Below are 27,290 nucleotides of genomic sequence, written 5' to 3'. Positions count from 1 at the left end.
TTGATGGGAAACTTCTTCCTAAAGTTTGCATTTCAAAGAATGGCTCTTAGGTGCTGGAGAAGATGGGGGTAGAAAATCTATATCACAAAGGCATAGAGTAAGCTCAGGACGATTCTGTTTCCAATGTCCTGATCTTTTCAAGCATTTTGAGAGGAATACGTGAGGTCTGGGGGATTGGCAAGAAAAAAACAGCAGGTAAACTTTAAACTTTAGGATTGCAGCCTAAATCATAAAGAGGCTGACCTGTTCTTACAACTACTTACAACTTTTCTCCAATTTGCATCTTTCCTTCTGGGTACACGGTTTTATTTTAGCTAAGGAGAGAAAGCATTTAAAAAAAAAAAAATTCCTATCAGCCTCTGAATATCAGCTTCTGATTTGGCCAAATTTCTGATCATATAGTTATTAAATCCTTTCAAATATCTTATCAGATTTCAGGTTGGATAAACAGTATTTCTGGCAGTATTAAACAATCCCATTAATTTTAATTTTAGTTTCCCCTTGCTGCTTAAGAGAATAATGTAGCAGTTTACCAAAAATTCCTGAGTTTCATCAATTCTAGGAGGAGTCCATACAGGTGCATTGGAGTTGATGTTGAAGAATTCACATAGGGCTTTTGAGGACAATCTGTCTTCCAGTGTCCCCAGTTGATTGCAATGGAGACATCAATTTTTGGGCCAGTGATTTGATAATGAATCCTAGGAGGGTGAAATGTAGGAGGCCTAGGTATTGTTTTAAATACCTTTTGTGTCTTTAATTTTTCATTAGCCTTTTGCCATGAATCTTTCAACAAAGCAAGTTTGGAATTTTGAAAAGTTTTGGAGCCTCCTGCATGCTAATCAAAATCAAAATCGGTATTCCATTCTGCTAGTTTGATTTGGGAGCCCTTGTTTTTAAGTCACATTAAAAAGGATCTTATCTATTTGGAACATTCCTCATAACGGTCATTGTAATCTCCCTGAGGGCTGGCAGCAGGTCGGTAGGTTCCCGGCTGCAAATGGAGTTTAACCCCCATTTCTATGCTGGGCATATTTTGGAGCCCCTACCCTTTCAGCTACCAAGCTAAGCTCTTAGGACACAGAACAAGCTTAGCAAGATATTACCATTTTTGTAACTATCTACAGCTTCCAGAATCACAGTTCTCAAACATATAATAAGCAGGTGTGCTTATTTTAGAGTGGAACGTTCAACTCGTTGGATGTAAAGGATCCCATTAGCAGTTAGCCTTTGTCTACAAAAAATAAGTCAAACAAATACATGAAGATATTGGCAGTAACCAAGAGATGTTACTGTGTCCTGGCTGAAAGATGGCCTAGTGCACACGACCAACAATTCCTGTGGACCCTTGAATGGGGGAAGGATTGAACCAGCAAACCTGAAACAATGGGGACTGAGGACTGATTCCAAACAAAATGGAGAACTGCAGCTGCCAACAGTGCCAAATGTGGAATCTGGGAACTGAATCAAGGGCTGGGGTTTTCCATTAAAAAACTTGGGAATTGTGATCAGAAAGGCTAGGGGCTTGGCTCTGGGCAGAACTATCTGCCTCCTCAGTTGAGCTCTGGGCAGAATCGTCTACCAGCTCAAGCTGACCTGCCCGGAAAAGGAAAGCCAGTTGGTTTGGGAGCTTGAATGCAAAGAGAGTGGAGCTCAAATTGAGAGGAACTTACCAATGGCCTTCAGAAACGGCGGGAACAACAGTGAACTCAAAAGGGCTTGTGGGGCACCATGCCTGTGTTTCTTGTTGTCCCCGAATGCCATCATAAGTTTGCTTTGGATCCCACCACTGCCAACAAATCTATTAAAAAACAAAATTAAACCAAGTAAGTTTGAAGATCTAATTGGCCCTATTCAATGATTCTTGAATCAGGTAGCATTCCATCTAGTAAACAGAAGGGTATTGTGAAGCGCTGTACAAAATGCAAGGTTTTTATAGGCAGAAGGAGGGTGGAGCAAAAAGGTATTAGCAAAAGAAAAGAAAGGATTGTTTCAGGCGAGACCATACTTTCTTGGGGGAAGGGAACAGCAGGGGTCTGTGTCATGCAGATGACCTCACTAGTGTTGATCAAGAAATTTCAGATTGTCTGCTTAAAGGTCACATTCCTGGGAGAGGTTGAAACTGCAAGTAAGTCTTGGTTTGCTGTTGTGGAGGCAAATGACTCCATTTTGGGCTTGTTGTTTCGTTTTATCAGTTTTGTCTTTGCATGAAAGAAAATATAACATCAAAAGGAGTTTCTCATACAAAACACACAATACATACAAGCTGGATGTTAACCTACTGTTTTACAGTTTGTAAGAATCCAGCCTTCCCCTGAGAAAATGTTGAGATGATTTTAAAATGATAATTATCTATTCTTTCCTCTATAGGAATTCTAATGAACAAAGAACTGTTGTCGAACCCAAGTTCATGTGCCCAATGTACACTGAGGCCAAAGTAAATGAAAAAGTCCGAGTTTGTTTCTTCCTTTTCCTTTGTTTCTGCATTCCCTCACTTCCCTAGTTAGTTTGAATCGACCCTTCGGAACTCAGAGAAGTTCTGGGACGCTGAAGCCGTTTTCGTACAAAGAAGAAAGAGGGGACACAGAAAGGCTTTGTACCTGGCAGGGTCTTGCAGGGTCCTGCTTGGTTTTAATCCCCTTCTTCTTTGATACTCCTCAATCTTGAGGGGAACAGGTGTCGGACAAGAAAGGGAATAAAGTTTTGGATAGAAAAGTTAATCATAAACTCGGCAGAGGAACTCAGTTTTAGGTGGACTAGGTTTCAGAACCAGTTTGTGCTGTATTTTAAACATCAGGGTGCTTGGTGTAGACCAGAGTTTCTCAAACCTGGAACTATTGATACTTTGGAGATCATTCTTTGTTTTGGGGGGCTGTTTTGTGCATTGTGGGGTATTTAGCAGCATCCCTGGCCTCTACCCACTAGATGCCACTGGCACCCTGCCAATTCCCCAGTTGTGACAATCAAAAGTGTCTCCAGACATTGCCAAATATCCCCTGGAGGACACAATCATCCCAGTTGAGAATCACTTGTGTGGTACATATGGTATATTAATTGTATTTGATAAGCTCTGATCATGTCCAGATGAGTAACAGATGGCAAAAGATGGAGAGCTTGGACACATCCTTTAACAGATATTTTTATATTAATTTCATTTTTTCAACTTGATTTGATGCATTTTGAGAAAAATATATGTCTTATCTTAGCAAAATAAATGGAAAAGGAAAATGGACATCAATTGCTAAGTATAAAGTGTTCCAAATCTACATATCAAATGTGTGGGTTCCATATAAATTACAGTAAATCTAAATGTTAATGAAGATAGTTTTCTAGCAAACTCGATAAAAACAATGGATTTGTTCATTACGTAATTACCTGTGAACGACAATACTTTATCAGTCGATGGCTTTTCCTGTTTTATTAAGAAAAATACAAGGTCAGATATCTAGGTTTTCTAAGATATTACAGAAACAACTTCTAAGCTGCTTTATTTATTAATTCTACTTTCAATCTGGATGATTTATGTGGCATTTCAAACTGGACAATTTAAAAACCTCATTACAATCAGAATAAATGACAGATTTGAATCCATAAGAAAATCCTTGACTAATTAAGATTGGCAGTCTTATCTTTGCCCTTAAAATTTAAACCAGTTAATTTTGGATTGTATTCTAATACTTGTGCCAATAAACGTGGCCAAAAAATTTTCCTAATACATATTTTCACTGTTGTAGTATGTCTTCCCTCATATGTTATGAACAACTCTTTCTGACACTACAGTGCCTGAGACATTCTAGGGCAATCTTCAGGGCTCTACCTTGGGAGCGTCCATTTATCTTAATGTTATAAAGATTTTCTTATGTACTTGCGTTCAGTAATATGCCCTCCTAATATCTGAGGGAAAATTAGTAAATATTTGGTGTAAAATAGTTTCCTCCTGGACTGTATTTAAAATCTCCTTGGATCAGTTAAGATGCTTTCAGCTGTGAATAACAATATCCAACTTAAAGTGGCATAGGTAACAGGAAGTTTTGTCTTACCTACAAGAAGTTTAGAGGTAGATGGTTGTCCGAGGCTAAACAGTGTCATCAGTGACCCAGACTCTTTCCATCCATTTTTGTTGCCATCCTCAGCACGTTCACTTTTGTCTATCGCTTAATGGCTGCAGTATGGCCTCCACAGCCTATGAAATGACAGGAAGGAAGCAGTGGGAAAGAAAGTTCTCCTTGAATAAATATCTTGCTTTCATCAGTATGGAAAATCTTTTTAGAAACCTTTAGAGAGAGTGCTGCTGAAACGCTCATTGACCAGACCTGGGCCATATGGCCAGCCCTACCTGAAGTGAGAGCGGGAGAGAGAGTACCTGGCAATTTTAGCCTCTATTGTGGGAAGCAGACCCTGCCAGAAGAGAAAAGTGACAGAGGATTGGCTTTTGGGCAGGCAACCAGAAGTGTACGCCAACTCGTATTTTCGGAGAACGTCCCTCAATTTAAAAACCTGTGGTGTTACCAAGTTCTATGAGCATTCTGAATAGTTACCTCTTTTCTATATTTCTTGTTTTGATTTGAAAATTAACAATGTAACCCACTTCACTATGAGAAATATTTTATACTACGTAACAATCGCAAGTAGGTGAAGGTTACAGTAGGTTACTAAAATAAAAGCCTGCTGATTTCCCTTTAGTCAGGGAGATCCTTTGAAATCCTGTGTGTTGCCTTATTTCCACAGAGCTTGCATGTTCAAAAAATGTGCTAATGTTGTTTTCGCCGACATACAAAGGGAAATCATTTAGTATCTTCAACCGCTTTGCTTCTCAGGTTGCATCCAGTTACTTCATACCAACCACCCTCCAAAGTGTGCTAGAGGTCCTGGCTCGAAAACACTTGAGTGAATCCCTCAGGTTGCATCTCTTCTGGATGCCCTTGTTTGAAGTAGACTTAGGCTGGTTGAAGCATAGCTTTTCTCCCTGGAAGTAGGTACCTTCTGCTTTTCAGACACACTCCTTGAACATTCTGCTTCAGGAGTGGGACTGGTGGCATGTGGTCCAGCAGCAGCTCCTGCCAGATGAGGCGATGAAGACCTGTGGGCTTCCTGGGGCTGCCCCTGACCTGGCCACATTTCCCACTGGGCTCTGAAGCCAGGTTTGACCTTGAAGCTCTGCTGCTTCATAGAGGTGGAGGCCCGGCATACTTGTGAGAAGGGTCTTGAAAGTCTTTACCTTCTGACAGTCACTAGTGGGTGGCTGAGCTAAACCTGGACCCCAAATGTTTCTTGTTCCATTTCTCCTTTTTTATTCTTTAATGTTTATTTGAACTATTTAATAATCAAATAGCATGACAAGGCAAATGCATCTCCAGTATACTCAGATGACACCAAAGATTAATGACCAATCATCTGAGAAGTTCATTCTTACCATGTGACTAGTCACTTTCATTTTTCTCAGAGGAGGAAAAAAAATTACCAGACTCTCCCTCACCTCATATTACTAAAAGACAAGATCTTTTCTTTTCTTTAAAGAATATTGCATGTATATTTTTTTTACAGTGAGCAGGGAGCTACATGCCTAAAATTCACATGCCTGCCATACTTCCAACCTGGGGAAACATCTTAAGTTATGTCTGACTCCCACTGCAATGGTAGAGAGAACAATTATGCTCATCCACCTCCTTGTCTCCAATACCTGAGAGTCGGAGTGAAAGTGGAATGTACAAGTATAAGAGGGGATCATTTTCTGCTTTACAGTGGCCTGTATCTATCCACTCAAGAGAACTTGTTGAGTATTACTATAAACTAGGCACTATGAGTGTGGGCATACCAAGAGTAAGTACAGGATCACAGCTCTCAAGGAGTTTATAAACCAGGAAGGGAAATAGGATACATGAGAGCATAGGTGAATGTCATGAGCACAAATGTTTTTAAAATCTGAGAAGGACACATCTTACAACATGGACGAACCTTGAAGACATGCCAAGTTAAATAACCCAGTCACAAAAGGACAAGTACTGTATGATTCCACTTATATGAGGTACCTAGAGTTGTCAAACTCATAGAGACAGGAAGTAAAATGGTGGTTGCCAGGGGCTGGGGGATACAGTTTCAGTCTTATAATATGAAGAGTCCTGGAGAGGATGGTGGTGATGGTTGCACAATGTGAATGCACTCAGTGACACTGAGCTGTACACTTAAAATGATTAGAATGGTAAATTTCATGTTATGTATATGTTACCATAACTAAAAAAAAATAACCATTCGAGAAGGAGAAATATCAAATTATGGTGTAACATAAAGAACACAAGACTTGGGGCTAAAAAAACTCTGAGTTCTCATCTTTGCACTTCTACCGACCGTGTGATCTTAGCCAAATCATTTATGTATTTATTTTTCTTTATTATTCATTCTTTTTTTATTGAGATATAGTTGATTTACATTATATAAGTTTCAGGTGTATAACATAGTGATTCACAATTTTTAAAGGTTATACTCCATTTATAGTTATTATAAAATATTGGCTATATTCCCTGTGCTATACAATATATCCTTGTAGCTTATCTGTTTTACACATAGTAGTTTGTACCTCTTAATTCCCTACCCTTAACTTGCCCCTTCCCTTTCCCTCTCCCCACTGGTAACCACTAGTTTGTTCTCTATATATGTGAGTCAGTTTCTGTTTTGTTATATACATTCATGTGTTGTCTGTTTCTTTTTTATTATATTCACTCGTTTATTTTTTAGATTCCACATATAAGTGACTTCATACGGTATTTGTCTTTCTGACTTATTTCACTTAGCATAAAACCCTCCAAGTCCATCCCTGTTGTAAATGGCAAAATTTTGTTCTTTTTAATGGCCGAGTAGAATTCCAGTGTGTATTTATATAAATATACATTCTTTACCCATTCATCTGTTGATGGACACTTAGGTTGCTTCCATATCTTGGCTATTGTAAATAATCCTGCTAAGAACATCGGGGTGCATGTATAATATCTCTTTGAATTAGTGTTTTCATTTTCTTCGGATATATACCCAGGAATGGAATTGCTGGATCATATGGTGTTTCTATTTTTAGCTTTTTTGAGGAAACTTCATACCGTTTTCAGCAGTGGCTGCACCAATTTTATATTTCCACCAACAGTGTATAAGGGTTCCCTTTTCTCCACATCCTCACCAACATTTGTTATTTGTGGTCTTTTTGATGATAGCCATTCTGACAGGTGTGAGGTGATATTTCATTGTGGTTTGGATTTGCATTTCTCCAACGATTAGCGATGTTGAGCATTTTCTCATGTGCCTGTCGGCCATCTGTATGTCTTCTTTCAAAAAATGTCTATTCGGGTCTTCTGCCCATTTTTTGATTGGGTTGTTTGTTTTCTGATGTTGAGTTGTATGAACTGTCTATATATTTTGGATTAGCCCCATATCTAGCCAAGTCATTTAGCTTCATTAAATGTCCCAACCTATAAGGCAGAGAAAATGATTGTAAAGGAGAAATCAAAGAGGTAATGTATGAAATTTAGCCACTTAGCTAAACGTATGGTGTGATACAAAATACGTTGTTATCGTGGGGGTGATGAGGGGAGGTTTCATAAGGGCAATGAGATTTGAACTGGTACTGGAAGGGTAGAGAATAACATTTATTGTGTGCCTACTCTGTGCCTATCTCAGTTTACATAGCAACATTTTTGAAGGTATTATCCTCAAAAAGAAGGAATTAAAACACAGAGATATAATTTGCCCAAACCTCAAAGTAGCTCCATATTTCAAATTCCTCATTTTTTCCACTCATAGGAAGTTGTGAAATAAAAAGGTGTCGATATTGGAAATAGATGATAATAGAAAATAAAAAAGCAGAGATGATCAATAAATGCAGAAGCTGGTTCTTTTCTAAAAAACCATTTTATTTTGAAATAATTTCATACAAAAGTCTCAAGAAGAGTACAAAGAACTGCCTCATACCCTTCTTCCAGATTCAATAATTGTTAATATTCTGCCATATTTGCTTTATCATCTCCCTCTCTCTCTCTCTCTCAACCATCTGAGAGGATAATGCCCCTTTACTCTGTCAGAGAGAAAACAGTTTTTCCTCTCCCCTCTTAGGTTAATGATTTGGGGCCTACAAATTAAACTGACAAAAGACAGATTAGCAAGAGAAAAAAAACACACCAGATTTAATTACATATATAACACAGGGGTTCACCAAGAAATGTGACTCAAGGAGGCAGCTGGAACTTAGGGCTTATCTAACATCTTAATGGGGGATGGGAAGGGGCGGAGGGGCACTTCTAGAAGAACAAATGACTTCTTAGAAGCAGGGGAGAAAGGGCACTTAGGAAAAACAAATGACTTTTTGGAAAGATAAATGGGCCCTTAGGAGTATAGGTAGGAGATAGGGTAGTTTTGTGACAACGTTTGAGAAGATTAGAGGTGCACCTGGGGAGGCACTTTATGATAATTGAGCTCTTCTGGGAGGCTCTGCTTTTAGGCAGAGAGAGGGTTTTAGGAACTCAAATGCCTTCCGCTCAAAATCATTTTTATGCCACAATGCCTTATTCTGGACCTCTTCGACTTCTGTACCTCAGCCTTGTGTTTCCTGAGAATTTTGGTAAACAGAAAACATTCTTGAAATCACGAAATTCAGCGCTGTTATCCCAGAGCTGAGCACTGTGTGCCTGTTCCTCAAGTGCCTCTGCTGGCAGGTCCTACCTAGAAGTGGGATTGGCTAGGCTGCTTCTTGCAGCTATGTGACGACTATCTTACTCAACAAAGATTTCTAGAGTGCCTACTCCGTGCCAAGCACTGTTCTAGACACTTAAGACTCAGTTGATGTTTGATGGAGAACTTCAACTGAGGTTCTCCATCAAACCCACAGATAACCACACCTGAATCCGTGTTTCCTCTTTCTCTCCTCTTAGAAAGGCATCCCTCTTGCTGCTTTGCTTGTGCTCTGGATCCCATCTCCTCCCTTGATGGTCTTTCTTTCTCTAGGGTTCTTCCCATTAGCACCAAAAACATGCCTCATGGACTTCCCATTGCTAAAGCAACGACAGTAACACTAAAAACTTTCCCCTACATCCTTCACCTAGTCCCTTCACTCTTTCTCCCCACCCCTTCCAAATGGAACTTCATGAGGGCATTTTCTGCACTTGCAGTCTCTATCTGCACGCCCCCCCCCCCCTTTCCCCCCGTCCCCACAATTCCTCCATTCACTACAACCTGGCTCAGCTTCCCCTGCTGTACTGGTGCTGCTCTCTTAAGATCATCTATGAACTCCTGCTAATCCCATGGACATCTTGCAGCCTCTCAACCACAGCTCATATTATTGACACCTCCTTCTTGACACATGCTCTTCCTTTTGTTTCTCTAATACCAAACTCTCACTTATGATTTTCTTACTAATTTTTCTGAAGCTCCTTCTGTTTCCTCTTCCTTGTACCCTTCTTACCTAAATGCTGGTGTTCCTGAGAGCTCCATTCTAGGACACCTTCTCTTCCCTTTTCCTTTTTCTACATTCTCCCTGGACTATCTATCCACTCCCATGGGTTCAATTACATATTTGGTTTGCATGGTATCTCCAACTAATTTCTTTTGAGTTCCAGACCTGTATGCCCGGTGGCCCACTTGAAGTCCTCTCAGGCATTCAGACTCAAGAGTTCCAAATTGAACTGTGCATTTTCTGATGCTCCCTAGCTCTGTTAATGGCACTGCCATCATTTAATTATCCAAGCCAGAAATGTGAAGTCCTCTTGACTCCCTCCTGAACCTAAACTATGTGTAACCATCAAATATAGTGGATCCTACTTTTGAGTTGGTCTTCTTCTCTCTTTTGATCTTTACGGCCACCATTCCATTCTCTCTTTCTTTTATTTTATATTATTTTTTAATTTTTTGGCCATGCTGTGCAGCATGCAGGATCCTAGTTCTCCAACCAGGGATCGAACCGCGCCCCCTGCAGTGGAAGCACGGAGTCTTAACCACTGGACCGCCAGGGAAGTCCCGTGCCACCATTCTCTTCTATATCATCATCATCTCTTGCTGAGATTACTGAAATAGTCTCCTAACCAATTTTGTTGCCTACAGACTTGCTTCCCTCCAATCCATGCTTTACCCTCAGCCAAGGTGATCCATACAAAATGTAATTCTGATTATGGCACTCTCTTGCTTGAAACTTTCAATAACTTCCCATTTTTGATAAGAGTAAAGTCCACAGTCTCCTTATCATATTTGTAAGACTTGGCCTCTGCTAACCTTCGTTTTTTTTTTTTTTTGGCTGCACTGGGTCTTTGTTGCTGTGCGTGGGCTTTCTCTGTAGTCGTGGCGAGTGGTGTCTACTCTTCGTTGCAGTGTGCAGGCTTCTCATCGCGGTGGCTTCTCTTGTTGCGGCGCGCAGGCTCTAGGGCCTGTGGGCTTCAGTAGTTGTGGTTCGCGGGCTCTAGAGCGCAGGCTCAGTAGTTGTGGCTCACGGGCTTAGTTGCTCCGTGGCATGTGGGATCTTCCTGGACCAGGGCTCGAACCCGTGTCCCCCGCATTGGCAGGCAGGTTCTTAACCACTGCGCCACCAGGGAAGTCCCTCTGCTAACCTTTAATCTCTTGCCACCCCATGCCTACAACACTTAGTAGTAGTCAGCATATACTTACTGCTTTAAAAATAAATGGCATTTTTTTCTTTCAAAATACAAAAGAGAAAAATTGTCTTACTTACTGCAGCATCCCCAGAGCCCAGAACACTGCCCAGAACATAGTAGGTATGCAATAAATATTTCTTAAATGAAGGAAAGAATATATGTATCAGTTCTAGTGACAGCAGAATGAGGATGAGCAAGAAAAAATGGGACATTTTTAATCCAATAAGCATCTACTAGAGTAGCATACTTACAAGAGTCATACTCTAAAATATGGCAAGTTAAAAAACCAACTACAATGATCTCAGAAGCATTTTAAATGGGGGGGAAAAAAGCACACTTAACCAACTTCTTTTAAACTGATCATTTATTATGAATAGAAAAAGTTAAATTTTTATAAGAAATAAAATACAAATTCATAGTATCCTAACCTCTTATTTTCCTGATTTTAAACCATGACTAAAATTAACGCATATATTTGAACAAGTAGTCAAGAAATGCAGTGTTCCATACTTAATCATTATATAACTAAAACAGATGAAGATAAGATACTTACTTTAAAATCAGGACATCTATTTCAAAGACAGATTTTTTTTTTTTAAGCTTTAAAGACTAATATTTAAAATTCCACAGAAAGAGGAATTAATGTTTGAAAATCTCAGCAAAAAAAATTTTAATTAAGAAGTTGATGAAAACAGTACCTTTAGATAATGATATATATTAAGGATAATCTCCAGATTGCTAATCTATATTGTTTAGGAATGAGAAACACTATTTCAAAAAAAACAAAAAACCCCGAAAAACTTACCTTAAGGAAAATAAATTATTTAAGCACTCTATTCCATTAAAACACATGAGATATACTCTCAGTTCATTGTATTAATGAATTGAAAAAGTAAAATAATAAATAGTTGCTTCCTATATAAATAAGAATGATTTATCAAATGAGAGATAATTTCACTTATTATATCTATTCTCTCCAAGGGATATAAATTTATGCCTCTTCCTGGCTGGTATGAAAAATTTCTTAAGACTAAACCATCTCCTTTGAGACGACTGGTTAATCATTTGGGGATAACAAAACACAAGGTTACATCCGTACTTTGCACCAACATCAAAATACACTGCACGTAGATTAACGATTTGAATGTTTGAAAAACAAAATAATAAAAATATTATAAGAAAATGTGAATACTTATAAAATCTTGAGGAGACTTTCAAAACATATCATCAAAGGTGGAAAGCATAAGGCAAAGACTGACAGACCATGATATATGAAAACATAAAAATAAGCATTATACTTAATGATGTTTTAATATATTTGCAAGTAACAAATCAAATGATGGAGCTGAGCTTATGAGGAAAAGCAGTAAGAAGACAATAATCACTCCCTTGCAAAATGGGCTAAGGATAGGGATAAACAAAAAGAATATAATGGCCAATAAATACATTTTAGTATTCAACCTCTTTTCTAATCAAAGAAATGCGAATTAAAATGAGACGCCATTTTACCTTACCCAATTAACAGAAAAAAATGTAAATGCAACAAGGCAATATGTATATATAAAACCTTGTTCATTTCAAGATAGCAAGTTTTCCTTTTAGTATTAAATTTCTAGAATTACCCAAAATCATAGATATGCAAAAAGATGTAGTTATAAGGATATTCCTCACAGCTTTGTTTATAATATTGCAAAATTGGAAATAATAGGGGCTAATTAACTTATGGCATATTTAACACTGCAATATTATACAGCCATTTAAAATAACACCAGAATATTAATAACATTGAAAAATGCTTATAATACATTGTCAAGTTTAAAAAGTAGCTTACCAATTATCTATAATATAATGCTATTTTTTCAAGAAATTACAATTTACTTTCATTTAACATGTTTTCTATAATGAACTTGCCTTTCTTTTCTAGTAAGAAATATTCTGTAAAGGCCCCCAAATTACATTATCTGTCTCTTTCTGTTCCAATTCCATATTCCCAAAGTTAACTCCTGATAACCAACCTCTTTTTCCCAGTTATTTCCGTAACAGAAAAGGGGATGGCCTGAACTGGATGAATGAAAATTCTGTAAATGGCTAAGTGCTACCTCCCACTGTAGATTGCTGGTGATACATAAAGCCTAGGAAGAAAATTAGAAGCCATTAAAGGATGGAAACAAAGTGGCTGAAAGGGAAGATAAGAATGCTAGGAATAAAGCATGAAAGTCAAGGGCAGGTAAAAGAAGTTAAGATATGGTCCAATATATTTGCAAACCCTTTGGGAAAATGTGAGTCTTGAATGATGACAAGCAGTAAGAAGGTGATAATGGCTGCAGGGAAATATGGGCAAAGGATATGGATAAAAAAGATCTACGAAACAACAGACATTAAAAAAAAAGTTTAGCCTCTTTTCTAACTAAAAAAATACAAATTAAAATGAACTTGTTTAAAAAAAAAAAAAGAGCTTACTTTGAAATGCAATATCCCAGACTGTGTACAGCTTTCTATTGTCTGATTTAGTCCTCAAAGTTCATCCTACCCCAAATTCTCTCCTACATTGGTTCATCACAGTGCCTCCTTCTGAGTTAAGACAGTTTGGGTTAAATGCCCATGTTACTATCAATGAATACACCCATGAACACAGATTATTTTGAATAGTTTCAGTGAGCAAAATCCTTAGCCAACACCTTAAATACGATTTTAGGTCCATTTTGATTGCAGGAAAAAAATATTTAAAAGGGTCAAGGCCTGGGGGGACACTCTGGAAAACCAGAGCTAGCCCGAAGGCACTGGAAGCCAAAAAGGCATACCAAAAGGAGACAAGATCTAATGCCAGTGTGGACTGAGATAGGAGGGCAAATTTATAATTCTGCATTCTGAAAATAAATAAAGTACATAATAGTAACTTGAGCGTGTCAGGTGCCATATTAAGAACTTTAGGTAAACTGTTTTATTTAACAATATTATAAAGGAAAATACTATTATGTCTATTTTAAAGATAGTTCATTCTACACAGAAAAATAAACCTGGATTTCCTACCTCACACCATATATTCTAGATATTAAAGATCACATTGTGAAAGTACAACTCTAAAGCAAATAGAAGAAAGTATAGGATATTATTCCGACTTTGGGACAGGACAGAACTTTTTAAGTAAGACTCACAAAATACAAACAATGAATCAAGAAATTAATAGATCTGACTACATCAAACTAAAAATCCTTGTTCAACAAAGGATCTCATAAATAAAAATTTATAGACGGATGATAGACTGGGAAAAATTATTTGCAACATCTAAAATGGACAAGAGTTGATATCTAGAACTTGGGTTATTCTGTAAACAGATAGTAAATATTTTAGGTTTTATGGGCCATATGGTCTCTGTTGCAACTGTTCAACTCTGCTGTTGTAGCGTGAAAGCAGCCATAGGCAACACATAAATGAATGAATATGGTTGTGTTTCAATAAAAACTTATTTACCATAATAGCTGGTGAGCAGGATTTGGCCTTCAAGCTGTAGTCTGTTGATCCCTAATCTAGAATATACAAGAAATTCCTATGGATCAATAAGAAAAATTTAGGATGCTTGATGGAAAACTGAACAAAGGATATCAATAAGCAGTTGGCAGAATGAAAAATCCAAATGGCTAGACAAATATATAGATGTGCAATATTATTAATAATATGAGAAATGCAAGTTCAAAGGAAATGCCATTTTGCACCTAAGGGATTTGTCAGGACATGGAAGTCAGATAATTCAGGTGGAGGTAAGGGTGCGGGTAAACATGAAACCCTCACGCCTTGCCAATGAATAAGTTTCAGTTACAGAGAGCCATTAAGTGCTAAGTGAAATTATTGCATTTCCATACTCCAAATAAAGGAGGGCTCTTTGATAAAGGGCAGCAGGCAACCTTTTAACAACACACATACATTATCTTTATTTTGTAATTAGAGATAATACACATTATCTTTATTTCACTATGGATCCAAAAACACCAACATAGACTGTCACAAGTCTACAGACCAGCTGTTATATACTTTCTACCAATGTGTTTTATTTTATTTATTTTTTGGCCACACCGGGTGGCTTGCGGGATCTTAGTTCCCGGACCAGGGATTGAATCTGGCTCATGGTAGTGAAAGTGCTGAATCCTAACCACTGGACTGCCAGGGAATTCCCTCTACCAATGTGTTTTAGACATGAAGAAAATCTTAATATTCATAGGGTTTAATTCTTTTACAGTTTAGAGTTTCATATCTTTAAGAGGAGGACTGGCTTTATGATGCCTGATTAATGGAATGTAAAATTCACATGAATTTAAGATAAAGTGAGATTCAACTTTATAGGATGGAGAGCCAATTACAGGGTTCTACTCTTAGATACTTCTGGGTTTTCCCTTCTCTACAGTGTCAGGAGCACTTCAGTACAAAAGTCTGAGAAGCATTCAGATAATAAGGGACATTTATTGAATATCCATCAATCTTTAGCTAAATAAAACTAAGATATAAGGGTGGTTTTTTTTCTTTCTTTAATGGGAAATCAAATTACACAATATAACCTGCTTGGTAATTAGAAATGCAACTTCCTTTAGCCATTTTTTTCTACCTCCACCCTGAATATAACCTATTGTAGCATTAGGTTCTGAAATAGAGGCTTTCCCCTCATTGAATTCATTTGCCATGGTCTGATAAAATATACAATGGATTATTCAAATTAGTATGGCCTAAACAGCAAGAGTAGCTTGCATATGCACTGATTTAAAAAGGCTTACTGTTTAAATAAAGTATATCCACATGCTTTACCTTAAAAATAAATTTGTTAAAAAAAAAAAATAAATAAATAAATAAATTTGTTACTTAACTCTATCATTTATCACATGTTCATGTACTTAAAAGGTTAGATTATACAAAAGCATATGTATACTATTGTCTGATGAGTCATTAAAAGAAAACTGGTTTACACTGAATCGTACATTTTAAACAGGTGAATTTTATGGTATTTAATTATATTTCAGTAAAGCTGATAGATAATCAATCATCTAGTCTTGTGGCTCTTAACTGTAGTATAATGGGATCAGAGGCAAAGAGGAGGTGTGAAATGGGGCTAGCCAGTCAGGAATTGCGCTAAATTCCCAGCCTATTTTATCTGGCCCTTAGTAACCAAGAAAAGAGAGGAAGAGGGGGAGGGGGAGAGAAGGAAAGAGAATGTGAGAATGTGTGTGTGTGTGTGTGTGTGTGTGTGTGTGTGTGTGTGTGTGTGTGTGTGTGTGTGTGTGTGTGTGTGTGTGTAGGAGGGAGGTTGGCTCTGTGGACAAGGGAGGAAGTGCTAGGGCAAAAGGTGAAACACTTTCTTTCACGAATTCCTAAAAACATAGACTTAGAGAAGACTTCTATCAGACACTAATGAAACATGATGGTCTTCTTTCTTTATCCATGAACAGGCCATTTCCAAAACAGTAGTGAGAGTACAGGGATTTCATTTAAAAAAGACTTCTTTCTGTGGCCTACCAACAACTTTCATATACGGATTGCTTGAGTGAAAACTGAGGCTGCTTTTAGAATCAAGAATTTTAAAACATCTAAGATGGTACTGTATGTAAAGGGAAAAATTTTGACAGAAAAGAATACAAATTAAAAAAAAAATACAACACATAGATGATAAAACATAGAATGCTGGTACACATTTATTCTTTTATTGCTAAACATTAAACGCCAGCAACTATGATATCTTCAAGTTAAAGCCTAAGAATGAATTACAGCTCAGTTGAAAGATTTATAGAAAAAAATACCTGTGTACCATTAGTATGTGGACATTCAATAAATATCACAGGACAAACTGATGACTAAGAGCCACATATCCATGAAGTGCACGGGGTTACAATTTGCTGTCAGAACAGATAATGACCTGTAAGAGCGATTATCAGAAGGTCAAGTTTAACTGCATGTCTTTTCAAACTGAAATGCTAAAAAGAATATATACATCCTTTACGGATTTTAAGTGATTAAAAACAACCCTGAAAAATGTAAACAGTGCAGAGTAGAAACACTGAAAATAAAGTTTTACTGTTGAACAAGTGCCAACACAACACTTTCTTCAAATCCTCAAAATAATTCATTTTTCTAATTGCTCTACAGAAACCAAAATGGACTATTTTCATAAAGATGATAATATATCAGGGACACAAAGACCTTCCAAGTTATTATTTTATGTCAACATATATTTACAGTATATTCAACAATACTTCTTACAGCTTACTTAAATAGAAACATGCTTTTCTAATCCATAAATAACACTAATCATCATCCATTCAACCACATTTATTAAGTATTTTTGATGTCTCATGCACTGTGCCAGGGATGCAAGGATGAATATGACATGGTCCTCGCTCTAGAAGTGCCCACAATCAAGCTGAAGAAACAACACATAACATTTCCTTTCTTACACAATGAGGCCATTTCTGTAAAAATGGGACTGATCTGCTCAATATCCTAATAGAGTGTTTGCCAAATCCTGACCCAATGTAGCAGAAGACCAAGGTGTTTAAAAGCCATAAGAAAATGACGTGCTTGGGGATTTTTTTCCACCCAGAAAAAGAAGTTTACAGGTAGGATTTCATCTATTAAATTTTTTTCTCAGTTTTAAAAAACTGACCTGCACATATATAGCATTTCCATTAATAAACTGCTTAGTTCATGTAATCGAATTAATTATGTAAGTATTTCACGGTATTCCCCAAACTTTACTACCTGAACAGGTCTGCGTATTACTCTGCTAATATACTTTAATCCTGAAAGACTGTCTGCCTGAAAATAGAACAAATGCCTTTTTCCTAGGATAAACCAATAATTTGTACAGTTTTAAGTAGTGGTAATAACTGATGACCTTGAGTCATTAAAAAAATGTTAAAATTATATTCAATATATAATTTCTGTTTAAGAAGGCAGGCAGATTTATAATACAATCTAAAGTTTCCTTAAAAATGGTTAAAAAGTTATAGTGCCTAAAAAGCAACTCAGTGATCTGAAAGAGGTGAACCCCACGAATACCTCAATTAGTGAAAAAGTTGGATACATGACTATTCATGTTCTTGAGTATATGAGAGAAGCAAATATTTTTCATCAGAGAAACAGCTTGCTCATATACTTCTAATACCAACAGCTTCACACTGGCCTATTGACTTCCCAGATCTTCCAGGGCTGCATCTCCAGTCCAAAAGATCTCAAACTAGGCAGGGCTCTTTCGGACTCAAGAGTCAGTTCCCGGGCACTGGCAAATCCACATTTGTACTCACATGCAGCCATACTCACTCTACTACCAAGTCTTTCGTGGACCCACAGAGGTAGCTTAGGGGAAAGATGGAAAGCAAGGACTACATATTTAATTACCCAACACAGAGAAACATCGGAGCCACTGGTGAGGACAGAGTATGGTTCAGGGCTTAAGGTAATTGTTCTTGAAGACAGGGACCTAGGAGCTAGGCCCCAGATAGCTCCAGCAGCACAAGAGAAAATATCTACCCCGGAAGGATTTCAAGCTTTGAAGCTCTGTAGAGAACAGTAACCAGGACTGCAGAAGGTCCTGTGATCTGTCTTGTGACCTGCCGCAAGACCCACCTGGCTCATTTCTGAGGTTCACCCCTAACTGTCTCAGCTCACATACTGCAGGTGGGAGATACTTCTGCAGCTCACTCTGAATGTCAAGGGTAGTGTGGCTTTATGAGAGTATAGGGACATATTATCAAAGAGGCAACTCTTGTGGGGCAAAACACGTCTCACCCTATTATAGACCCTACTTCCTCTTTGTTCATTTATTTGGCGTCATTTGACAAAGATTTTCCCTTTCATGTCAGCAGATTCTTTTACAGAATTTTATTAATTTAATTGTAATCAGACCTCAGTTGTCAGAGTACAAAATAATACACAGTTTAATTTAAAAATACTTTTCAAACAAGACAAGGGACAAGAGATATAGACCAAGAAAATGCTCACCTTTCCACTTGGCCAAAGTCTGGTCTCCTTCAAATCTGGATTAATGATGCTTTTTCAAGAAGTTTTTCCCAATTAATCCTACCCAATTCTGTTTTCCTTTACATTATTTCAACATGATACGTAGCCACACAAAAATGGTTTAATATGAATTTGCACTTGTTTAGAAATTGTTCCACAAGCATCTGAAGGTTGTAGGTTCAGTCTTTAAAACTAGAATGTAATCAGGGACTATGCCTTTCATTTCTTCTGTTTACCCCCCATCCCAGAGTTTGGATACTCTGGATAAAGAACTTAAAGTTGTTGGCTAAAATGTAATTTTAAGGAAACACTTTATATTTCACACCAAGTAAGGTTTTCAATATTGTATATTGTAACTCAGAGATTCTATCAAATGAGTGCAAATATTACCGTGCTGTAACCATCCAGAGTCCCAGGGTCACATTGGCAGCCAAAAGTATACTGCCACCAAGCAAGATGAAAAATCCTATCAGATCTTTGACATCATTGTCTCCAATCACTGAGGTAAGAGTAGCATCTAGGAAAGAGTTTAAAATCCATTGTCCGTCCAAAGCAAAGCAGGGCACTGCATTAACAATAGCCAGAGCTCCCGAGAGGGAAATCAGGTACCTGGTTAAAATCGGTTAAGGAGCTTACGGAGAGGTCTGAGGGCAAAGCACATTTCTGGGAGTCAGAAGCAGGCATTTTACCAGGACTGGATTTGAGATTACAGGTGACTTCCTTCCTTTCTTTAAATCTCTGCTTACCAGTATACACCAATGCTTCTTAGATCTCTACTATTTAAAACAAATGACATATTATTTTGAAGTTCAAAAACCTTGACTAGAAAAATAAAGGCCAACCACTTGTAAACCAAGACAATCTGTAATGAACTCCTTCAGAAGACTAACTCTTTCTAATCCTTTAATGATACATCAAGAGAAAGGAATAAGAAATAAGGGAAAATTACTTTTTGATCCTTACGAAGTATACGTTATATTAGATACATAAAGATTTTGGCCCCTTGAACTCTATTTTACTATCATCTGTAAGGTCATAGTGTAAATATCTCTGAGAAAAAGCTGCAGTCTACAAGGTACAATTTTGACTATACACATTTTTTAGTAACTCATTTGTTAACTAATTTGTTACTAATTTGCTCATTTGTTTTGTTTCATTTTTTTGCAAATCATTAAGGAAAGAAATTAAAAAGATTTAAAAGTGACAAAAATAAAGAACCTTTCCAAACTGTTCAGTTTATTCAAATTCTATATAATAACCAATTAAAATTTTTCTTTATATGCAAATATAGTATGCTAAAGAACACATGAGATTTTGTCCTCTGAATGCTATTTTAGTAGTGGAAACCAGTTTGATCTCCCTTACGCATTCCTCCACTTGGTCAGAGCCAACAGGCTCAGAAGGGGCGGAATTCGTCACCTCATTAGTAGCTGAAGCGTTCGTTCATCCTTTATAAACGTACTAAAAGGTTTTATACTTCTAAATTCAACTCTCAATTTGTATTCTAGGTTCCTTCCCTTCGACATCTTAACCTTTCTCTCTTCCCAATCAATCTTTCTTCTCTGACTTCTTCCTCCCTAGGTACAATCTGATCTTTTTCAACTTTAAAGTCTCTTTTTTTGGTATTAGCAGTTAACTGATACTTGTAAGGTCTGTTCATGTTCTCTAGTCAAGGTAAAACTGATGAAGTTCCAAGTAGCACATTTTAAAAACATCTTTCACGCCAGAAAGGATACTTGACAAATGTCTCCACAACCACAGGCAGATCTATGCTTAGAAAGTTGAAACGTGGGATAAAACTGGTGATGCTCACTAAAAAAGAAAAATAAGAAATAATGAATATTATTTATACAGATAAGCAACAGCATTATGAATTTTACCATATGACTAAAAATTGGGCTAGCCTATTAAATTGATTGAGAAAGCCCTTCCCAAACATATGCAGGCAGGCTCTATGGCCCACATATAAAAGCAACTGGCAATTCTAGAACATCTAATAAAAATACTGGAATACAGAAATTCATGTCTCAGTGTACTTATATTTTGAGGTGAGAATACGATAAAACTGATTATATAACAACTATGACTACCAAATACAGAGATTGACTTTAAAAATACACTAGAATTTATATCAAAAGAGTCCTTATTCTTTCAAAGAGGTATAACCTTAAAATCACATTCACTCCAACTATCAATATTATGCCACTTAATCTCCTTCTGGTCTCGGTGTTTTTTTCATTGCTAAAACAAGGATTAAGACTAGGGGATTTTTAAGGTCTCCTCCACTTTGTGGATTCCATGATCCTGTTTTTGTTCAAAACATTTAAAAACTCTGTTATAATTAAATAGAACCCATAGCACACATTTCTGAATTACCCTGAAAAGGGACATTTCTACATTTGTTGAGGAGGTATTATGCACTCTAGAGTCACTTAGTGTCAAACTAATAAGTAAGAAGAATGACCCGACTTTTATCTTAGGATATGACTATGGAGAAATGAGAGAGCTTTTTAAAGAGTAACATAAAACCCACAGGTCCATCAATTGATGAATAAATACAGAAAATGTAATATATCCATACAATGGAATATTACTGGGTTGGCCATAAAAAGGAACGATGTACTGACACATACTACAACATGGATGAACCTTGAAAACATTATGCTAAGTGAAAGAAGCCAGTCACAAAATATTCCATTTATATGAAATGTGCAGAAACAGGCAAATTTGCAGAAACAGAAAGTAGATTAGTGGTTGCCAAGGGCTGGGGGTGGGTGGGTGTAGAGAAGTAGAATGACTGCCTAATGGGTATGGGCTTTCTTTTTGGCGTGATGAAAATATTCTGGAACAAGACTGTGGTGATGGTTCCACAACTCTGAATATATTAAAAACTACTGAACTGTACACTTTATTGTTTATTTAAAAAATTTTTTTAACATCTTTATTGGAGTATAATTACTTTACAATGGTGTGTTAGTTTCTGCTGTATAACAAAGTGAATCAGCTATACATATACATATATCCCCATATCTCCTCCCTCTTGCGTCTCCCTCCCACCCTCCCTATCCCACCCCTCTAGGTGGTCACACAGCACCGAGCTGATCTCCCTGTGCTATGCGGCTGCTTCCCACTAGCTATTTTACATTTGGTAGTGTATATATGTCCATGCCACTCTCTCACTTCGTCCCAGCTAACCGTACAATTTAAAAGGGTGAATTGTATGATATGTGAATTATATTTCAATAAAACTGTTATAAAAAAAGGAACATAAAAAAAATCTTGTACAACAAAATAAGTTAGACTGTATGATCTTCAGCCATATGGAAAAGCTATATGTTTAATCCAATCATGTTGCCATTGTTAAAACAATTATGCTGGCCCGGTTTTGAAATTATATTCATATAAAATTCATGAGTCATGCACAAATTACTTTATCATCATTATCACTATGATTCCAATCGCTTCTCGGCCTTTTGGCTAAGATCAAGTGTAGTATCACTATGATTCCAGGCATTCTTTGACATATGCTGCTCTTGCTACTGTTTTGGGAGCTTGGATAAATTTAATAAACGCTCAGAGAATACCTGAGAGATCATCTATGTGACATAAACGGTAGCGAAGGAAAAATGCGTCATGTGTCACTCTCCATAGGCAGACATGGGGTTCAGCTCCATCCTGCTTTATAAATTCAGATTATTTTCCTACTGCTTAAACTTCATTTCGTGCTTAAGAACAAGTTAACAAGACTTTGAAAAGTGATCAAATATAATAAATAAAATTAATGCAAGATGTGTACTGAGTTGCTACCACTGAGAATACATGCCATTGTAGCGATATTCTGAGGGTCTACCACAATAATACCCACCTGTGTAGTGAAGGTGCAGTGGATGTCCTACATACAACATATCGATTTGAGGTGGGTGTTTCACTTTTATTAAGCGAGTATGAGTTTCCAAAGAAGGTATTATACAGAAACTTGAACTTGAGCTTTTTTTACAATCTTTATTGGTTCTACAAACTTGGGTGGCTTCCACTGCTTTCCGGGCAGGTAGACATGTATGCTAGGGATAGAACATTAATTAGTCAATACTAAAAATGACTTGTTAACAAGAAAAACACCAAGTTACATTACTTCAATATCTTTCATGTCACCTAGCATATTAGGAACGAAGTTCACATAAAGGAAATGCCATTTATGTGTATCTACTATAAATTAGATTCAATTATTCCACTTTGGCCAAATAAGATATTACCATTATAAAATTTTTAAAGATTCTCAGATGAAATATGACATGTGAAATGTAGAGATTCTAATAAAATGATACAAAGCAAAAGGGCAATGGTTTCGTAGATTCCATTTTAGTTCTACATGCTTATTTTGTAATAATTATATCAGGCAAGCAAGATTGCTTCAGGGACAACTTACCAAACGCTTATTAAAATTATTTCTGTAGGAAAAGCACACATCTGTAAGGCTGTGATTGTTACAGCATTCAGTCGAACCGTCTAGCCGTTTGTACGCTGAAGAGAAATGGTTTATTAAAATCTGTTATTTAAAAAAAGAATCCATTACATAGAAGTACATTTGTAATAAGAATTTTGCTTTCAAGACAAAAAGAATTAAGTAAAATGCATATGAATTCAGAAACAACTGTATAATTGACAGTTCAGCTTGTCAGCTACTCACTGCAGAGTTTGATTTTACATTATAAAAAGAGATACATCCAATTTGAAATCAAGAAGCATCAATTACCCTAGGTTAGTTGTCTTCATATAAACTTACCCACTCGTAAAGCTGGAGTTCCAGGGTCTCAGTAGGTTTTGCAATAGCTCCAGGTGGTCAAGCACAAATATCGAATGAGCCACTATTAGATGTCCTAACGCTGCTGATCCACTGATCCAATTTCACTACTGAACTCCTGTGCTGTGCTGTTAGCAGAGTGAGCTAGAGCAGGGGGTCCCCAACCCCGGGGCCGCGGACCGGTAGCGGTCCGTGGCCTGTTAGGAACCGGGTCGCATAGCAGGAGGTGAGTGGCGGGCGAGCGAGCGAGCGAGCGAAGCTTCATCTGTCGCTCCACATCGCTCCACATCGCTCCCCATCGCTCGCATTACCACCTGAACCATTACTCAAATTACCACCTGAACCACCACCCCTGCCCCCTGCCCCGTGGAAAAATGTCTTCCACAAAACCGGTCCCTGGTGCCAAAAAGGTTGGGGACCACTGAGCTAGAGGATGCCTAAGAGACTCTCATCCCTAAGGACATCCCTATTATATCAAATATCTATCCCACCTCCAGGCTTATCTTGAGGCTTTCCCCACAGAACCAGGGCAGCCCAATTTGACCCCACAGATATGCACATATTTGCCTGCATACTAGTAATCCAGTTACCATTTTTGGAAGATAAGAGAAACAGGGCAAGTATCCCCATTATTCATTTATTTTTTCAAGTTCTTTGGTAGACTGCTTCACTTGTGTCTAGGGTAGAATAAGGAAGCTAAATCACTGATACAGCTGGGACAAAAATTTTTTTCCACGTATTTATTTTGGAAGGTTTCCTGCATTCAGCACATCAAACTTGTAAAGCAAAATTGATGTGTGGGGACTTCCCTGGCAGTCCAGTGGTTAAGACTCCCAGCTTCCACTGCAGGGGGCGCAGGTTCGATCCTTGGTCGGGGAACTAAGATCCCACATGCCACGGGGTGTGGCAAAAAAAAAAAGAAAAAGAGAGAAAAAAAATTGATGTGTGGCAAGGACCAATTAAACTTAGAATCTTATATACCTACTACCATACTCATATGTGCTGAAGAAGAGAGAGTAAAGTTATCCCCGATTTCCAATACTACGAAAAGCATTATTAACAAGTGTCTTTAGGAGCACTGGCATGAAAATGGTTGTTGATATGCAATCTGACTTTATAAGGATTTTATATTTCAGGCAAAGGTTTTTGTTTGTTTTTAAATCTTTTCTTTTTTTCTTCTAGATCATTCGGTTAGACCGGATGTCCTTAAACACGCACTGTTGCCAACACGAAGAACAAAACAGAGGTGAAGTAAACTAACAGATGCATCAGTTTCTCCTCCGCAATGGCTGGCTGTGTGGGTAGTTTTGCTTTGTTTTCTTACCATAATTGAATGGGTATTTAAATTCTGGGTGATGAGTAATATTTAAAATATGAAAGCAAACTGTGAACATCTAATGGCACAAACTTGTGCCTATAATCACTCATCAGCCCTAACGGTAAACTATAAGGTAAAAAGGTGTTTAGGATTAAAAAAAAAAAAAAAGATCCAGGCAAAAGCCCTCAGTATTTTTTCTCATCAGTTGCCAAGTCGCAACAATTTTCACCTCCTCATTATTTTTCTCTTTATTCCCACTAAAGGGTAGACTCCAGTTCTTTCTCACTTGACCCATTTGAAGAGAGTCCTAACGCATCTAGTTTACCACCTAGCTCTCATATGCAAACTTGTCCTACATACTGAATGCTTCAGATTAACCTTCCAGTGTAGAACTCTGAGAATGTAGCTCTTCTAATCCAAATATCCAAAGACTCTGCGCTGCTCCCAAACAGTCTAAATGCCATAGCCTAAAACGTAAAGACTTCTACTTTTTTTTTTTAGTCACCTTAGCTCATACTCTTCTCTTGCTGAACCAAATTATTAGCAGTTCCCTGACCAACTTCTGGTCTGTGGCGCCGAGGTTTATTTATATCGGTCTCCGGAAATTAAACTCACTGTTGAAGCCCAGCTCAAGAGCTGCTGCTATGAAGCCTGTCCTCATCTTTTCAGTCAAGACTGACTGCCATCAGCTCTCACAACTCCCAATACTTTTTGTCATTAATTATATTTAACCTTGTACCGTAACGTGGGCATGGTCTAATTCTTCGATTAGACTGTGAGGTCTTTGAGGGAAAAGTTTCTCAGTATCTTATATAAGGTGAATAACTCAATATGCACTGAATACCTAAATGGTGTTCTATGCCACTTGCCTTTGTATCAGTAATGATTTTTAAAAATTTACATCTGATGCTTGATCCTAATTTCTTCTCGGAGGAATGTATGCAATACAGAATTGAAAGTCAAGAATTTGATATCACTGTTGATATAGCATGTCTGATAATACAACAGCTTAAAGGGGCCAGGCAGGTATCAAATAAATGAAGTGGAGAGTGTGTGGAAAAAATAGGAAATGGTGGGGGCTGTGATGAATTAGAGAATATATACCTCGTTCTAAGTACGGTTAGCAGCCAGGCCACTCAACTTGGGGCCGAGAGTCAAGAGATCATCTATTTTATTCCATGAGAAAGAAGTCTGGACCCTCACGTGAAACCTTTTCTTTTTTCTTTTTGGCCGTGCTGTGCGGCGTGCGGGATCTTAGTTCCCTGACCAGGGATTGAACCCGTGCCCCCTGCAGTGGAGTCTTAACCACTGGACCACCAGGGAAGTCCCGAAACCTCTTAAATTTAAATATTGGCAGCCAATTAAGAATTTAAAAAATATTGTGCAAGCCAAACCATACACAACTGTCAAGGCTGGCTGGATTTGGCCTCTAGGTTACCACCAATTTGTGACCTCTAGGTCATGGCTTCTTCCTATGGTGATTAATCCAATTAAAACATAAACTGATGGCTATGGCTACCCTGACAAGATGAAGTGCCTCCTGACATACAGAATTTCCCATTATTTTGTTATCATGTGAGAAATAAACTTGATATTTCTCTGTTTATCAATTAAAAAAAAAGTTGTACGTTTAAAAATGTATTTTATTTTAGAATCTTTTCTACTGGATCACATTAAAGGACAAGTCACTTAATTTCTGTGACTCAATTCTTAACCTATAAGACGGGTATGCCACAGGTAATTTTCACATTAGTATACTGCTATCAACATGAGAGACCAATCCAATTCTACTTTGGAAGGCACATTCAAGACTGCAATGGGAGGTCCCAGAGGCATTCATGGGTTCAGTTTAACTCTAGGAAATTAGAATTCTCCGTTAAATCTCCCCAGACTGGGAAACAATTAGGGAAATTAAGACCAGAACAGTTTCATAATTCCATTACAAGGAGAACCTGCATATTCTGAATGTACCCTAAGATGGGCCCTAAAATACTTGTAGAAATAGTCTGGTCTTCAAAGGATGGTCTAGACCAGAGGTAATTTTGGAATAAGGCTGGAAGGAAGAGACTTTTTCAATCTATAGTTCACAGTACTCACTACTTTCTACATCACTAAAATGAATTGAACAATTTTCTTACCCTAGCTTAATAAATATATAAATGTAACTAGAGTTCCAATACAGGCATGCAAACCTATTTATTCTATTTATTTATTTATTTATGGCTGCTTTGGGTCTTCGTTGCTGTGCGCAGGCTTTTGTGGCGAGTGGGGGCTACTCTTCGTTGCGGTGCGCGGGCTTCTCATTGCAGTGGCTTCTCTTGTTGTGGAGCACCGGCTCTAGGCGCGTGGGCTTCAGTAGTTGGGGCACACGGGCTCAGTAGTTATGGCTCGCGGGCTCTAGAGCGCAGGCTCAGTAGTTGTGGCGAACGGGCTTAGTTGCTCTGCGGCATGTGGGATCTTCCCGGACCAGGGCTCGAATCCGTGTCCCCTGCATTGGCAGGCGGATTCTTAACCACTGCGCCACCAGGGAAGTCCCTTTATTCTTAGTTCTATGGTA

The 27,290-nt window shown here is 37.8% G+C and overlaps 1 protein-coding gene and 1 pseudogene across 3 annotated transcripts in view; one reads left to right on the top strand and one right to left on the bottom strand.

The window, feature by feature from the left end:
- Positions 1–1,670: 1,670 nt before the first annotated feature.
- The window catches only part of LOC132357542 (membrane-bound transcription factor site-2 protease), a 55,240-nt gene continuing 29,620 nt past the window's right edge, over positions 1,671–27,290 (bottom strand). The window contains exons 8-15 of one of the 3 annotated variants that reach the window (XR_009500235.1): positions 23,041–23,135; positions 22,480–22,675; positions 20,351–20,426; positions 19,005–19,223; positions 4,038–4,180; positions 3,373–3,409; positions 2,598–2,659; positions 1,671–1,798 (exon numbers count right to left, since the gene is read on the bottom strand). Coding sequence is in view for 2 of the 3 variants with exons in the window: in XM_059911080.1 (XP_059767063.1) it covers positions 16,422–16,512; positions 19,005–19,223; positions 20,351–20,426; positions 22,480–22,675; positions 23,041–23,135 (677 nt within the window). In the remaining variant the exon portion in view is untranslated. Of the gene's footprint in view, positions 1,799–2,597; positions 2,660–3,372; positions 3,410–4,037; positions 4,181–16,278; positions 16,513–18,505; positions 19,224–20,350; positions 20,427–22,479; positions 22,676–23,040; positions 23,136–27,290 lie in introns of those variants that run through there. The other 2 variants (XM_059911080.1, XM_059911081.1) reach the window with 2 other exon arrangements.
- Positions 22,072–22,181, top strand: LOC132358023 (U2 spliceosomal RNA; annotated as a pseudogene).

The sequence above is a fragment of the Balaenoptera ricei genome, chromosome X, assembly GCF_028023285.1.
Source record: "Balaenoptera ricei isolate mBalRic1 chromosome X, mBalRic1.hap2, whole genome shotgun sequence".
NCBI classification, from domain to species: domain Eukaryota; kingdom Metazoa; phylum Chordata; class Mammalia; order Artiodactyla; family Balaenopteridae; genus Balaenoptera; species Balaenoptera ricei.
Note: the sequence above shows the minus strand (reverse complement) of the source record. Positions and strands in the feature narration are given on the sequence as shown.